The sequence below is a fragment of the Limanda limanda genome, chromosome 6 (assembly GCF_963576545.1).
Source record: "Limanda limanda chromosome 6, fLimLim1.1, whole genome shotgun sequence".
Lineage (NCBI taxonomy): Eukaryota > Metazoa > Chordata > Actinopteri > Pleuronectiformes > Pleuronectidae > Limanda > Limanda limanda.
In genome coordinates, this window is record NC_083641.1 from 26,515,918 (window position 1) to 26,532,774 (window position 16,857).

A 16,857-nucleotide genomic window follows, 5' to 3' on the forward strand; every position below is an offset into this window, starting at 1 on the left:
TTACCTTGTCATATACAGACATAAATATAAACATTTTGTTTTTTCATAGGCTGATTTGAGCCCTGAGGAAACTTTGGGCACTTGACTATATGCTTCTGCATTGTTGTGTCATTCTTAACATAGGTCTTTGCACAGTATTTGCAAATGTACACAGCCTTTCCTTCTACATTGGATGGGGTGAAGTGTCTCCACACATGAGAGAGTGCACGTGGCATTGTTCTGTAGAATAAGATGAGAAAAAAGTTTGTAAAAAACACTAATGCAATGCCAGAGATATAAATAGTTAGCCAAACAATTGGAATCGTCTGTAAACATATTTAACAATTGATGGATAAATGAATGGAAATAGGCTAGATGAACAGATGAACAATCCTCAATAAGCATGCTAATATATTTTCCCCAGTAATATCATGGAAACTTACCTGACTAGTCCTGCACACTACAGCAGGCCTCAATAGCCCTGCTGTAGAGTGAAGGATGCTGGGAGTTATCTGTGCATGTGATGGAAGAATGCACAGTGGAATTTACCGGAAACTTTCTGCCCATTTGCAACCCTTATTGCCATGTTGAAGCGTGGACGATCAGAATCTACGTGTTATACAAAGTGCAGGTTTGAATCCTTCCTTTATGATTATGGGAAGAAATGTTTTTCTGTGTCACAAAGTTCTGCATTTAGCGCACGCCACCGAAAATGAATCATCACATGATGAATAAAGAAAAGACCTTGATGTGCCAGACAGTCATGAAACTCCGGTCGTTACAGTCGATGCCCGAGCCAAGGACGACTTTATCATAAACCCAGCAAGTAGCTTAAAGCCCTAGAAAGCCATAAAGTGCTCTTAGAGGGAGGAGGCCGACGGAATGAGCTTTTCATATCAAGGGTAAATATCTGGAGTCTGAAGATTTTTAGTATTTTTGTCACAAACAGCTGAGCGTGTGGAAAAGTGTCGTTAAAAACAGATAATCTGCTTGTACTATATAATATGATGAAAGTAGAAGTATAAACACATTTGCATTTTTTTTTATTAACTGTAGCTTGAACTTAAGCATTTGCCAAACAAGATGTTTCATATTATTTTGTGCCTTTCAGATCGTTTCCATTCTTGTTCACGAGGCTTAAAAACGTTGCTTGGTCTAAATCGTCTGGAGGTAGCACAGTGCGGGAATTTCTTTATTAATTAACGCACAATAATACAAAACATTAAATTAAAATCATTGCATACACGATGTTCACCGTAACGACTTTACTTCTTCAGTTTGAAGAGACTTGAATTTAGAAAATTAAAGAAAGTCATAAAGTTGTACTGGTCTTTAATTTTTACTTCAAGCTTACTTTTCATCGGAAGATAATCTTTTGCATTTTGCTCTTTATGAATTTATAAACTATTGCTTTCTGGTTTGTCCTCCTGCTGAAGGAACAAATAGCTGATAAAGGCCATGATTATGATCCATAGACCTCTAGTGGTTGGAGTAAGTATGACCGAAGCAAAGGATTCCGTGACAAGGTTGTTTCTTTTATGGCGTTTTGTTCATTTATAATAAAATCCAAGATACTTTATCATCTTTCAATGTAAATACAACTAACTAAGAATTTGCGACAGCGCCCCCTGTGGTGGGATAACAGTAACAAGGTGGTGAAGGTCCTCTCACCCTGATCACACTGAGAAACTGCTAAGAGAAAAAAAGATTCAGAAAGAGTTCATGGTCACGTTCGGGTTCAATAATTAGCTGTTTAATTAAATTAAACCTTTTGGGTTTTGAAATATTTCATGTCTCAGAGTCCAAACGAACACATATATCTGTTTGATTAGGTCCCACGATGCCACACAGACGATCGCTGCTGTTGATTCACCACTAAATTAACTGAGGTCGTTATTAACTTGATACGACATCGGTGAGGACGACTCCTCATTAGAATTCGGCTACAGTTCCTCTAATTGTGATTTTCGTGAGGGTCAGATTGTTTCTGATGAATTGAATAATTTCCCCCGGAGGTCCACACATCCCACGGGGAACCACCTGCTCTACACCCAGACCCCCCCCCCCCCCCCCATATTCATATTCAAACCCGATTAGCAGCCGAGGTTGTCTCACATTCAAATAGCAGTAAGGTCGGGGGGATGGACGGCGCCAGCCACTGTTCCTCCGACTAATGGCGGCCACGTCCAGCCTCAGATTAATTAAACATCCCTCGGGGTCAAGGAGTCATTGAAGGAGAACGTAATTCATCATGTGGCCGAAGCGTAATGGAGTGTGGCCCGGTGCAGAGACTCTTATTAAGAGTGATAAACTAAAGGATTCACCGAGGCTCAGTCTTCTCAAAGAGCTGCTCCTCTCGCTCCTGGAAACCAAATGAGTTCAATTGTAATCAAAGGTTTTTCACCTTGAACAGAACGGAGCAGCATCAGGGTCGACCTCGAGGAACCGAAGCTTTTGAGGAATGTTTTTTCTCATGTGGCCGTTTCTGAAAGCGTTGGAATAAATAACTAAATTTGAAGCAACTAAATCACCTTTTTCTTACGCTGCTTCAAATGTCGGTCACATGAGTCTGGAGGCGGGTTATAGAAACATCTGCACGTGTCAGTCAGATCTCTGCTGCTGCTGCCGAACACTTTGATGTTGGAGTTCTGTTTGTGTTTCGGCTGATTGTTCACCATTTGATCCCTTTGGAGCTAAATATATTACTTGACTTTTCTAGATTTTTAACCAATTAGTCCAGGTCAAGATTATAAAATAGCAGCATGGGAAGATAACACAAACATAGATTCTTGATGTTAAAGATTTAATACGTACAATTCTTTCAATTTCAGTCAGCTGTTTTTAACCTCCACTGCTTTTATTGCTCATTGTAATGGATCATAATGTTTTTTGACATTCTGTCAGGAGCAGAAATGTCGTTGATGACAACAACTCCCATGATCCCTAGTGGCTGAAGTCAGTTATTGTACATTTAATATATGTGTTCTGCTTTTCTTTGACACTGTCACACAAGTTGCTTGATGTCTGAATTTCCCTCAGGATCAACAAAGTGTCTATTCATCTTTTCATCCATCCATCCATTCATAACCCTGCCCCACTCCCATTTATCTATCCATCTATCCATCTATCCATAACCCCATCTATCTATCTATCTATCTATCTATCTATCTATCTATCTATCTATCTATCTATCTATCTATCTATCTATCTATCTATCTATCTATCTATCTATCTATCTATCTATCTATCTATCTATCTATCTATCTATCTATCTATCTATCTATCTATCTATCTATCTATCTATCTATCTATCTATCTATCTATCTATCTATCTATCTATCTATCTATCTATCTATCCATCTATCCATAACCTCATCTATCTATCTATCTATCTATCTATCTATCTATCTATCTATCTATCTATCTATCTATCTATCTATCTATCTATCTATCTATCTATCTATCTATCTATCTATCTATCTATCTATCTATCTATCTATCTATCTATCTATCTATCTATCTATCTATCTATCTATCTATCTATCTATCTATCTATCTGTCTGTCTGTCTGTCTGTCTATCTATCTATCTATCTATCTATCTATCTATCTATCATCTATCTATCTATCTATCTATCTATCTATCTATCTATCTATCTATCTATCTATCTATCTATCTATCTATCTATCTATCTATCTATCTATCTATCCATCTATCCATAACCCCATCTATCTATCTATCTATCTATCTATCTATCTATCTATCTATCTATCTATCTATCTATCTATCTATCTATCTATCTATCTATCTATCTATCTATCTATCTATCTATCTATCTATCTATCTATCTATCTATCTATCTATCTATCTATCTATCTATCTGTCTATCTATCTATCTATACTTCTCTCTATCTTTCTATCTACTACCTACCTGCCATCAATAGCAAAAACACATTATTTAAGATATATGAAAGATATATAAGATATATTTCTGACAACATGGGAACAGTTAAATCAAGCTGTACAGAATCTCACCTGTCAGCAGGTAGTTACTGATTAATACATCTCTCACACACACACACACACACACACACACACACACACACACACACACACAGCAACATCCTCATCCATCTCTACGTGTGTTTCTTTCCACCTGCTGAGCGTTAATCCAATAATCGCTCCCCTTTAGCACTTTTCATTTTCCACTAACTCCCGGGGAAACTATGTGACTCTGTTAAATGCTTCACTGTGTTCACCAGCTAGCTGCTAACTTTGTTTTCCTGCCTTTTATGAAGTAGTTAAGTGCCTTTTACAGCCTTGGTCACAGGAAGCAGACGCTTTCTGCAGCTAAAAACCTTGCAAGGGGACAAATGAGCGTGAACCGAAACATTAAAGTTAAAAATCAATTAGTTGCAATGAGAGGAACTGCAGAGTAAGCTGGTCATTCTCCGAGGGTTCATCCTTACAAGGACCTCTTTCACTGCAGACTCTCATTTAGCCCACTGCTATTATGAGAAGATGTGATTAGATCTGCTGTAAACTTGCTTTTTAGGTAAAACTAAAGAGTCCAGTCATTATTTTTTGTTGCCAGCAGCTTAAAATAAATATAAAGGGTGTAAAGTTAAAGTTTTTACCTGTTAAAAGGGTTTTACCTGTTAAAAGGGTTTTTAGTAGTTTTTCCTTACTCTTGCTGAGGGTTAAGGACAGAGGATGTCAAACCATGTTAAAGCCCTATGAGACGAATTGTGATTTGTGAATATGGGCTATACAGATAAAATTTGATTGATTGATTGATTGATAAAGAAAAAGCAAGAGGAGGGGCTTAGCCTTGCAGATTAAACTTATTAACTGTTCAGATAATAAAAGCATGCAGAGATAGGTCATGTGTGCTAATAGACAGATAGATCTGACCGGGAAGAGGTGATGAAAGTTTTCCATGTATCTTGTCGGTCTTGGTGATGAGATTTTTGAAGTGTGTCTGCATTACAGGAGATATCTAAAAATGTTAACTATTTCACATTAAGCTTTATTTGACTCTCTAAGTTTTGTTATTAGAGTTCAAGGCTTTTACACGGGTCCGTTTTTGCACTTTTTGAATATCAATATGATTCTGTTCTCATAGCATCTCACTGTGTACATTCCAAAATTTAAAACTTTTCTAATTTAATTTTGTTGATTCAACCTTTATCTTTATCTGTAGTTTCTCTCCGGGTTTTAAGGCACAACTTAAAGTGCAAAGCCTTTATTCAATTTCTTAAACAATGTAGAACAGATTTATGTTTTTCTACAGGAAATACACACTGTGACTAATGATTATGCAGTTTTTTGAGATCTCAATGGGGTAATGAGATTACTGCTCACATGCATCACAGCGTTCTGCTGCGGTGAGCACGCTTAAAAACAATCTTACACGAGGGTTATTGCATCTTGACTGATAAGAATCTGCATTATATCTGCCAGGTTTTTGAATTTCAGAACACTAAGCTCATGGTTGTTCACATTTATGAATATAACTCTATACCTGACAAGAATCATTTATTTAGTGAAGTGGAAAACAGTTTTCTCCATTAGGCTAACACAATTTGACACGACACACTCCAAGCTGTGCGTCAGTGCTTCAGTCAATACATCTGCAACGTCAACTCAAGTGGGCGGGGCCAGGGCGAAATTAATAAGATTCAATTAAAAGTTTAATAACAACACATCACCTGGACGAGACTGTTCATTGAATTGTGTGTGTGGGACGTTGATCATGGTCTGAAACTGAACTGGGTGGTGGAGACAAACTGGTTTGATTTTTCCTTCATCTTTGGTTAATCTTCATTTATCTGCTCTGGTGTTGAGAGAAACGACACTGACAAAGTTACAAGTGAACTGGATCAAATAGAAAAGGACTCAATTACTTTCACTTATTTAACTGCCCCCAAAATATTCAAATAAATGTTGCCATGGACACAGACGCAGTTTCAGTCTTTTCTTCTTCCTGTGGTTTCATTCAGAAGGGGAAGAATGATGCTGATTGCTACACAACTGCTAGAACCTGTCGCCCGAGAGGTAACACACACACACACACAGTTTTAACCTGAGCTGGTTCTGGTCTCTTCTGGATTCAATGCTGTTCTCGGAGATCCACTGGTTTGTTATTGATCTGTGATTATTTGTATGACTGTGTTTACACTGATCTAACTCTCTCTGCGTGTGTGTGGTTGTGTGTGTCTGTGTGAGTTCAGGGGAAGTTTAATGGTTTTTGTTGAAGGTCGAGTCATTCTCGAGGTAAAAATATGATGCATAACTCAGCCACACACGAGCACACAGACACGCAGACACACACAAACACACACACACACACACACACACACACACACACACACACACACACACACACACACACTCACTCTCTCAGTTGAGACCCTTTTTTTCATTTCCTATTTTCTATCTGAGCCAAAAATCCAAACTACGAAAAACAAAACATTCTCCTTTTTTTGGTGTTGGATTCAAAAATGAACAATGAAATAATTACTTGTTTTTATAATTGAATATGAAAAGAACGAATGATACACAGATCTCACTCACTCAGTCACCCATTCTCTGTGTGGGGAGGTTATAACCTGCAGTCGAGGGGAAGACCCTTGGTTTTATGACTGGGTATATGGTGAAGCTGAAGTGCAAAAAGCTGCAGTTCACTGGCCTTCAATGTTTATCTGTTAAATAAATGTCCCAAATATAAATGATTGCATACTGCCTGTGCAAACTTCAAAATAAAAGCACACCAGCCTTTCTGTACACCAAATCTTTTTTTATTGTGAAATGTTTGCAGGACTTGTTTTATACAAGGAAATACAGTAGTCATAGCAGAAACTTCAGAAATATTACCACTATATTAAAAGTTAACTTTAAGAACTTCGGGTGATGGGCAGTAGTCTCTCTCTCTATCTCTCTCACTCTCTGTCTGTCTGTATAATGACATCATCAAAAAAGTTATATTTATGGCCACTTTAAAATATAATATATATTATGGCGTAATGCCTGGGGACACACCGGTTGCCCTGAGGCAGACAACACTAGTAGTGTGTGTGAGAGATTTCTAGTATGAATTTTCTCTCATACTCTTCCACACTTTAACTCTTTGATACACAAGCTATGCAAACCCCTTTTAATGCACAACATGACCCATATTTACTTCCTGTGTTACTTCATGCATGGCTGGGTGTTTCTTTTTGTTCATAGCTTATTCTTCCTTGTTCATTTAGGAGCAGATTCCTTCTATGTCATCAAAGGAGCCATCTTTTTCCAGGAGCCTCCTTCCATGACAAAAAAGATTAATCTTCTATTTCATCAAAGGAGACTTTTCATTTAGGAGAGCTGCATTCCAGGACACACCCTCAACTCCAGCTTGATCCTGCTGTGGAACATATTCTACTCTATAGGTCCTCAGCTTCAGACATTTCAGACTCAGAATCAAGAATCTTTATGGCCGTGTCAACCGTAAGTCTGGAGTGATGCAACCAGCCGTGCTAACACTCTGGATAAAGAAAATCAAAAGGATATTTTCAAATGCTCATCAATCAGTCTATTAAGTATATACAACCACAGACTTTATGTACTAGAAATTAGTACATAAAGCATTAAGTACTCTATTAAGGCACTTCTGGCAAGAATGAGTGTTATAATATGGGATATATATTTAAGTGTGTATTTACAGACGTCAGTATTCATGATTGAAAATCAACAATTACTATATATTATATCACCTCAATATTAACAGCTATGTACCACTTCAGATTGTCCAAAACATTTCCATGGTCTTTTACTCTCATATTTATACAGGTCGACATTGGTCTTCAAATAAATAACAGGCTATCTACATTTAATTTTAAAATACAATATTATAAAGTTAGAGGGGAAAGCAGCATTGAAGTCAGCAAGCGTTCTTTTTTATTCCCTTAAGAGATGTAGGTCTTGAGCTTCTGTTTGATGGCACCACAGCGGTATAGTAGTTATTATAGTTATTGTTGATACAATCAACAATAACTATATTATAGTTGATCTATATAGGTTTGCTAAGCTGAGAAGAAGCTAGCCAGCTAATAGCTAGTTAGTATTGTACATATTTCTCTTTCTCAGTAGTAATGATTTGTAAAATAAGACTCACATGCATCAGATGTGCAAAAGCAGCTGTGTTCCGTAGTGAATATATACTGTATGGGTCGTTATTGACTCAAGTGATGTAGAATTACAAATTTATTTCAACAAGACCTTCAGTAATAACAAAACTTCAGACACATGTGCTTTGTGAACATGATAAATCTGCAACCGACCTACAACATCTGGAATAAAGACAACAAATATCATCGGTTGCCATGATCCCCAGTTAAACTGGAACACCGGTCCTCTGTGGACATGACTGTGGACAGTGGTTGTGTTTGACCTGACGTCTCAGAGTGGACACACACGTGGACACACACACACACACACTTCCTCTTCGTCTGTCTTAATTTCAGCTGCTTGTGTTTGAATGTTGTGTGTTTGGTTTCAGAATGAAGGAATGAAGGCAAGGAGAGGGAGGGAGAGTAGCGAGGAGACGAAGATGAGAGGAAAGATGAAGGGAAGCAGTGATGAGGTGTTGGACCAGCTAAACAACAGACTGCAGACACTGGTAAACACAACCTGTCTGTCTGTAGCTGTGCGAGTGTGTGTCTGTCTGTAACTGTGTGTGTGTGGGTCCGGGTCAGACTCGCTCACAACAACAGACAAACGTCCAGAGCAATTGACTCTGACATTTGTGTTCTCACATGCAGCAACTCTGGGACATTTGAGGAAAATGTCTGGACTCGATTGAATATCTGAAAACAGATTGACTGTCCTAACAGCTCTACAGACACAAGTGTGTGTGTGTGTGTGTGTGTGTGTGTGCGTATGTGTGTGTGTGTGTGTGCGTGTGCGTGTGTGTGTGCGTGTGTGCGTGTGTGCGTGTGTGTGTGTGTGTGTGTGTGTAGGACGTGTCTTGTTTACTCTGACATCTTCACTCGTCATCAGAACCTGTGGGGACCAATGAAGGAAGGAACGAAGACAAGGAGAGGAGGAGAGAGTCGCATGGAGATGAAGATGAAAGGAAAGATGAAGGGAAGCAGAGATGAGATGGTGGACGTGCTAAACAACAGACTGCAGACACTGGTAAACACAACCTGTCTGTGTGTAGCTGTGTGTGTGCGTGTGTGCGTGTGTGCGAATGTGTCCCTACCTGTTTATACTGAACATGATCTCAGACTCTGTGTTTTTGAAATAGACTGAAACTGTTTTCAGACATGAGCTCTGAAAATTATGTTTGTGTGTATGTGTGTGTGCGTGTGTGTGTGCGTGTGTGTGTGTGTGTGTGTGTGTGTGTGTGTGTGTGTGTGTGTGTGTGTGTGTGTGTGTGTGTGTGTGTCTGTAGGACCTGTCCAGAAGATTAGTAGCCACTGGTACTGGTCTTGTTTACAACGACAACTTCACTCATCATCCGCACCCGTGCCGACCAAGGTAACGAAGCCCCGCCCCCCTGTCTGTGTGTTACACAACATTTGAAACGTAACATGCAAAATGTCTCTGTCACACGACAACAATCAGCTGACACTTTTGTTGTTGTCAGACATAACGAGTGTCCACTCAGAGTGACGTTCCTCATGAAGGAGCTGGAGACGATGGGACTGCTGTCTCACTGCATCAGAGTGGAGGTTAGACTGTCTGTCTGTCTGTCTGTCTGTCTGTCTGTCTGTCTGTCTGTCTGTCTGTCTGTCTGTCTGTCTGTCTGTCTGTCTGTCTGTCTGTCTGTCTGTCTGTCTGTCTGTCTGTCTGTCTGTCTGTCTGTCTGTCTGTCTGTCTGTCTGTCTGTCTGTCTGTCTGTCTGTCTGTCTGTCTGTCTGTCTGTCTGTCTGTCTGTCTGTCTCTCTGACTGTCTCTCTGACTGTCTCTCTGACTGTCTGTCTTTCTAACACCTGTCTTGTTGTTTCAGCCAAGAGAAGCAACAGATGAGGAGCTGCTTCTCGTTCACACGTGAGTCCAAAAAAATGTATATAATAAACAATCCTGAATACTGTCCACTGACTGTCCTCTGACTGTCCTCTATTGTCCACTGACTGACTCTACTGTCCACTGACTGTCCTCTACTGTCCTCTATTGTCCACTGACTGACTCTACTGTCCACTGACTGACTCTACTGTCCACTGACTGACTCTACTGTCCACTGACTGACTCAACTGTCCACTGACTGACTCTACTGTCCACTGACTGACTCTACTGTCCACTGACTGACTCAACTGTCCACTGACTGACTCAACTGTCCACTGACTGACTCTACTGTCCACTGACTGTCCTCTACTGTCCACTGACTGACTCTACTGTCCTCTAATGTCCACTGACTGACTCTACTGTCCACTGACTGTCCTCTACTGTTCACTGACTGACTCAACTGTCCACTGACTGTCCTCTACTGTTCACTGACTGACTCTACTGTCCACTGACTGACTCTACTGTCCACTGACTGACTCTACTGTCCTCTAATGTCCACTGACTGACTCTACTGTCCACTGACTGACTCAACTGTCCACTGACTGACTCAACTGTCCACTGACTGACTCTACTGTCCACTGACTGTCCTCTACTGTCCACTGACTGACTCTACTGTCCTCTAATGTCCACTGACTGACTCTACTGTCCACTGACTGTCCTCTACTGTTCACTGACTGACTCAACTGTCCACTGACTGTCCTCTACTGTTCACTGACTGACTCTACTGTCCACTGACTGACTCTACTGTCCACTGACTGACTCTACTGTCCTCTAATGTCCACTGACTGACTCTACTGTCCACTGACTGACTCTACTGTCCTCTGACTGTCTCTACTGTCCTCTACTGTCCTCCAACTGTCCTCTACTCTCCACTGACTGACTCTACTGTCTTGTTTTTAGGAAATCTTACGTAGACATCATGAAATCAACTCAGACGATGTCAGTAGAGGAACTAGCAACTCTGTCTCTCGAGAACGGCTATGGTGACTTGTATCCTGTAAGAACACACACACACACACACACACACAAACACACACACACACACACACACACACACACACACACACACACACACACACACACACACACACACACAGAGAGAGAGAGAGAGACCCAGCAGTTACATAAGAGAGTGTGTGTGATCACTATAGAACCCCGTGAAACTGTGTGTGTGTGTGTGTGTGTGTGTGTGTGTGTGTGTGTGTGTGTGTGTGTGTGTGTGTGTGTGTGTGTGTGTGTGTGTGTGTGTAGGAGTCCTACAAGGTGTCCTCGTTGGCGGTGGGTGCGGTGCTGCAGCTGGTTGACCGGGTGATGAAATCTAAACTGAAGAATGGATTCGCTGTCATCAGGTAAAGCAGCAGCAGCAGCAGCTCCTCGTGCTGCGTTCAGGTGCAGCCGGTCCCTGAACGCATCATCTTATCGTGCTGCGTTCAGGTGCAGCCGGTCCCTGAACGCATCAGCAGTAACACTCCTGTCCTCCTCAGACCTCCGGGGAGTCTGGTCCAGGGCCACGAGGTTCACGGCGCCTGTTTGTTCAACAGCGTCGCCATCGCTGCTCGCTACGCTCAGGTCCAACACTCAGCCAGCAGGTGTGTAGGGGTGTGTGTGTCTGTGTGTGTGTCTGTGTGTGTGTCTGTGTGTGCGTGCGTGTTCGATCTAGTCAGTCATTTAAAGGAAGTAAAACCAGAGAATTAAAATGACAGTTTGCTATGTGCCAATCAATATATCAATAACATGTATACGATTCAATTAAAAGCTTTAATAACAACACACTGATCATTGAACTGTGTGTGTGTCAGAGTGTGTGTCTGTGTGTGTCTGTGACGAGGCTGATCATTGAACTGTGTGTGTGTCAGAGTGTTGATCGTGGACTTGGACGACCATTATGTTTTCGGGACCAAGAGGCTATTTCAGGACGACCCCAGGTAAACTGTTCATCTTCTATTTGTGTTTCAAACTTGACAAACTTTATTATCACTGACAAAACCCCCCCTCCTCCCCCCCCAGTGTCCTCTTCGTCAGCACCGAGTCTGACACCATGTTCTCGGACTGTGCACGGACCATGAACGTGACCTGGAACAAGGTGAGAGACGTGTCCCACGACCGAGTGTCCTCATCTGAGGCCACAGCCACACTCCTGCTCACAGAGGAACTGGGTGGATTTCATGCGTGACTGAAACTGAACTGGGTGGTGGAGACAAACTGGTTTCATTTTTCCTTCATCTTTGGTTTATCTTCATTTATCTGCTCTGGTGTTGAGAGAAACGACACAGACAAAGTGACAAATGAACTATAGACAAATAGAAAAGGACTCAATTACTTTCAGTTATTTAACCTCCCCCAAAATATTCAAATAAATGTTGCCATGGAAACAGACGCTGTTACAATCTTTTCTTCTTCCTGTGATTTCCTCCAGAAGGGGAAGAATGATGCTGATTGCTACAGTGCTTTCATACAACTGCTAGAACCTGTCGCCCAAGAGGTAACACACACACACACACACACACACACACACACACACACACACACACACATACACACATGTGTCTCATTCATATATTATTATAATGGTAATAATCATTTTGTATGTGTGTGTGTGTTTGTGTTTGTGTGTGTTCAGTTTCAACCTGACCTGGTTCTGGTCTTTTCTGGATTCAATGCTGTTCTCGAGAATCCACGGGTTTGTTATTGATCTTTGATTATTTTTATTACTGTGTTTCCACTGATCTTACTCTGTGTGTGTGTGTGTGTCTGTGGTTGTGTGTTCCATGTTCAGGCTTTAGGTACTTTGACTAGAAGTTTGATGGGTATTGCTGAAGGTCGAGTCATTTTCGCCATCGAGGTAAAATAATGATGCATAACTCAGTCACACACTCACACACACAATCACACACACACACACACACACACACACAATCACACAACACAATCACTCAGTTGAGACCCTTTTTTCATTTACTATTTTCGATCTGAGCAAAATATCTAAAACTAAGAAAAACTAACCGTTATCCATTTTTTTACGGTATCAGATTCGAAAACGAATAACGAAAAATTATGACTTGTTTTTTAATTTATTGGTTTTATAACTCAATATGAAAAGAACGCACGAGACACGGATCTCCCTCCCTCAGTCTCACCCGGCCTCCCTCTCTGTGCAGGGAGCTTATAACCTGCAGGAGACAGCTTGGGTCGTCGCCGCCTGTGTCGAGACTCTGATTGAACGACCTCCTGATTTCCCGCCTTTCTATGTTCAAACTAAAAGGTGAGTCACATGACCCGCCTCGGTGTCTGTCTCCTGTATCTCTCTGTGCAGATGAACGGCACCGAGCGCCCTCCAACGACCTCTCTCTCTCTCTCTCTCTCCCTCTCCCGCTCCCTTAGTACCCTGGAGTCGATCACTGAAACCATTAGTACTCAGTTTCCATACTGGTAGAGTCTGCTGCCGCCCACCATGATGTAAGAAAGAAGGCGAAGCTGGCTCCATGTTCAAAAGAGCAGAATTAAACCTGGTTCAAAAAACAAGTTTTAGTCTCAACTACTAAGTTCTTCCTTCATGACAACTCACTTGTTGAGATGATATAGGATTATAGAGGTTTGAAATTATGAATAATGATCACTTGATGGACAAGATGTGTTGTCATCGTTAGCTCGTCGCTTCACCTGAGCTAACAGGCGAATCCCTCTCACTGAACACGACCTGTTATAATATAATAATCATAAATGACCCAAAGTGCTCCGGACAAACACCGAACCACACGACTAGGAGCTGGATAACAACAGGTACAACACCACACGTTAACAAATCTCACCGAAGTCGTGGTCCGGAGACACAGAGATGGACTCAAGGGATTTCAAGATTTAACATATACCTATCTATCTATAACATGAAGCAGTCACTGTCAATGAAATACTTGGGTCACAGGCTCTCTTTAAGCAATGCTCAGTAATTTCGACCCAAAAAAAATAAAATTAAAATAGAAATAGTATAAAATAGAATAAAAAAGAATGAAAAAGAATAAAAAAGAATAAAATAGGACAAAAATGAAATAGAATATCAAAAATTTAAAATAAAATATATACATCTAAATATTTATCTTTACAGGTGAATGTTCAATTTGTTCAATCTGATATCAGATAGAAGAAGCCAAAAAGCCATTTTCTTATCAGACGTCACCTTCACTCTTCACCTCGGGAGGACGCTGCAAAGGAAGGTGTGTGAAATTAATTTTAACGATTAACAACTCATGATGACAGAGGGATTCTTTATGAGCGTTGCCGGGCTAAGAGTTATTTTTTTCCTCTTCCTGACGCTGGCTTGAGAATCGGTTCAAACACTATTATTTAAGCTTAAACTCAAATAATAAGTTAAAGGTAATTGTGAAAACCTGATGAGCACGTTTGCTCGTTGGCCTGCCAAGTTCCCGGCTTCCCCTGCCGAGCGTTGTGGGCGTGGCTCGACCCGGCGAGGCGGCGAGCAGCCCGAGGCCCGGCAGCTTCAGCCCCGCTGCAGTATCAGAGCATCTGTCCCCCCCCCCGCGGCTCGTCCTTTCAAACAGCACAAGGCCATCTTCTCCCAGCACCAGCATCTTTCAAAGGCAGAGCCAAACGCTCGGGGAATATATTATCATCACTCCTCAGGTCCATCTGGTGGCTCAACACCTGGGAGGGTGATTGAACCGATTCTCAAGCCAGCGTCAGGAGGAGAAAAAAATAACTCTTAGCCCGGCAACGCTCATAAAGAATCCCTCTGTCATCATGAGTTGCTAATCGTTAAAATTAATTTTCACCCACCTTCCTTTGCAGCGTCCTCCCGAGGTGAAGAGTGAAGGTGACGTCTGATAAGAAAACGGCTTTTTGGCTTCTTCTATCTGATATCAGATATAAAAGTGAATGAAAAGAACCAAGAGTCATTTTCTTTGGGGCCAATCCAAAAAAAAAGAAAGAATCACAAAGGTGCAGTGATGAATACGATGCCGGGTTATAATGTGTCAAAAGATCCAGCAAATTTTCATTTAGAATAGATGACAATCATCCGCAATAAAAGCTGTGAAGTTCCAATATTTCCTTAAAATGAAATTCTCCTTTCTTCCGTCCTGAAGGAGGTTTTCTTGGCAGGATTTGCTGATTACATGGTTCGCGTGGCTCCGACAAAAGAGGAAATTGGCTTTTTCATTACTCTATTCTGCCGGGACACAACAGGTCTCAAGTGGACAAAGATGGTCTTGACCCGACCTTCGTAAATATTCAGATGTTGTGCATATCTAATGAGGGACGGGAAAACAAAGAGGGAGAGAGCGACAGAAATCACCTCAGACCACATCCTGCGTTTCTGCACGGGGGAAAAATTGGCTTCCTCTTCTACTGCACCTTCGCCAAGGTGTGTGTGTGTGTGTGTGTGTGTTAATTACAGGGCGATGCAGCCTGCACTCGAACACAGACACACACACGTGTTCCTAAACAGGGACACGAGAACACTTGATTGTGTATTGATTACGTGAACTGGAATCCAAATTGTTGGTTTTTCTAATCCACATTGGTTTATTCCTGCTCTGTGTGCAGGTACACTGGGAATTCAGTGTCGGAATACTAAGTGAAACGTCGGTGTCAGGGACCGAGCAGGAAGACTAGAGAGCCACAGGGTTTCTTGAAAAAAAAGTTGTTTTTTAATTTGGTTTCCTTAACAAAGTGCCAAAAAGATCAATTTCACAAATCGTCAATTTCTTACACTAGCCTCCTGTAACTGCTGGAGACCAGTTAACAGCATCACAAAAAAGAAAGACCTCACGTGGTCAAGCCACTCAAAATCAAAGAGGGGGATAGACTTAAACATACTAACTTTGAAAACAAACTACAGCCACAACATAACCCCCAGTACAAGACCATATAATATTAACTAAGGGAAATTAACTAAATATAAATATCAAACAATAATCAAGGATTTAACAAACACAAATCAAGATAATGAAATGATGTCCTTCCCCATGACAACACGATACATGGTGCAGTCCAATAAGTACGCAACCCCATTTAAGGTTGCCTGCTGCAGCCGGGCCTCCTTTTGCTGAATGGCCAGATGACTCCAGCCACAACCCCCAGGAACTGGTAACTCAAAGAAAATGTAATAAATTATCACAGAAAGAAAATATGTAATAAATAAAAGTATGTTGTATGAAATCAAAATGTGTCCAGTTATTTAAAAAAATGAAGGGTGGGTGTGTGTGTGTAAAAAGAACTAAGCAAATTAGGAAGTTACCACCATGTTACTGAGTCTCAGCATGTGTGGTTGCTGGAGCTGCCATCACAGTCGGGAAACCAAAGGTTCAATCACGCTAGCATGTTGATACGTTTTCACAGAATCTGTTCCCGCTGCACGTCAGATTTGAAATCTTCGGTGGCAGCTCGGGCCTGAAGCTCTGTGACTCACCTCATCACGAGCAGAGAGGAAGTCAGGAAGTCCGGCTCCGGGTCGGTTCAGCCTCTCAATTGCAGATCGACTCCGGTGTGTCCGGTCGCCGTCGGGTCATCGCTGCAATCCCGAGGTTCTTTGTTCCCTCGGCACACTCAGCTCTGCAGAACGGGAACACAGGAGGATTCTCTCTCTGTTCTCCCTTTCATTGTTTGCTGATTATTCCCCGAACGCGCTTGGTTCAGGTGCATTTGCAGGAAAAATCTCTCGTTGCATCTTCGTCTCTGTTTGTTCTCCTCATCGCTCGACACGAGTTTAATCTCACGGGCAAAACTTCCTCCGTGTTTGTGGTTTGCAAAGAGGTAAATGTGCACTTGGAGAATACTGCAGGCCCCTGGGACTGGAGCAGTATAGGTTCTCATT

At 41.4% G+C, this 16,857-nt stretch overlaps 1 protein-coding gene across 1 annotated transcript in view; it reads left to right on the top strand.

Annotated features, from left to right (window-relative positions):
* The window catches only part of LOC133003006 (histone deacetylase 6-like), a 28,507-nt gene extending 14,957 nt beyond the window's left edge, over nucleotides 1-13,550 (top strand). Inside the window, exons 2-14 of the mRNA XM_061072592.1 lie at nucleotides 8,518-8,637; nucleotides 9,018-9,155; nucleotides 9,973-10,013; nucleotides 10,929-11,025; nucleotides 11,325-11,377; nucleotides 11,513-11,617; nucleotides 11,885-11,953; nucleotides 12,036-12,111; nucleotides 12,445-12,510; nucleotides 12,649-12,708; nucleotides 12,805-12,870; nucleotides 13,187-13,290; nucleotides 13,410-13,550. Coding sequence (XP_060928575.1) covers nucleotides 8,518-8,637; nucleotides 9,018-9,155; nucleotides 9,973-10,013; nucleotides 10,929-11,025; nucleotides 11,325-11,377; nucleotides 11,513-11,617; nucleotides 11,885-11,953; nucleotides 12,036-12,111; nucleotides 12,445-12,510; nucleotides 12,649-12,708; nucleotides 12,805-12,870; nucleotides 13,187-13,290; nucleotides 13,410-13,461 — 1,047 coding nt within the window. The 3' untranslated portion in view covers nucleotides 13,462-13,550. The remainder of the gene's footprint in view (nucleotides 1-8,517; nucleotides 8,638-9,017; nucleotides 9,156-9,972; nucleotides 10,014-10,928; nucleotides 11,026-11,324; nucleotides 11,378-11,512; nucleotides 11,618-11,884; nucleotides 11,954-12,035; nucleotides 12,112-12,444; nucleotides 12,511-12,648; nucleotides 12,709-12,804; nucleotides 12,871-13,186; nucleotides 13,291-13,409) is intronic.
* The last annotated feature ends 3,307 nt before the right edge of the window (nucleotides 13,551-16,857 follow it).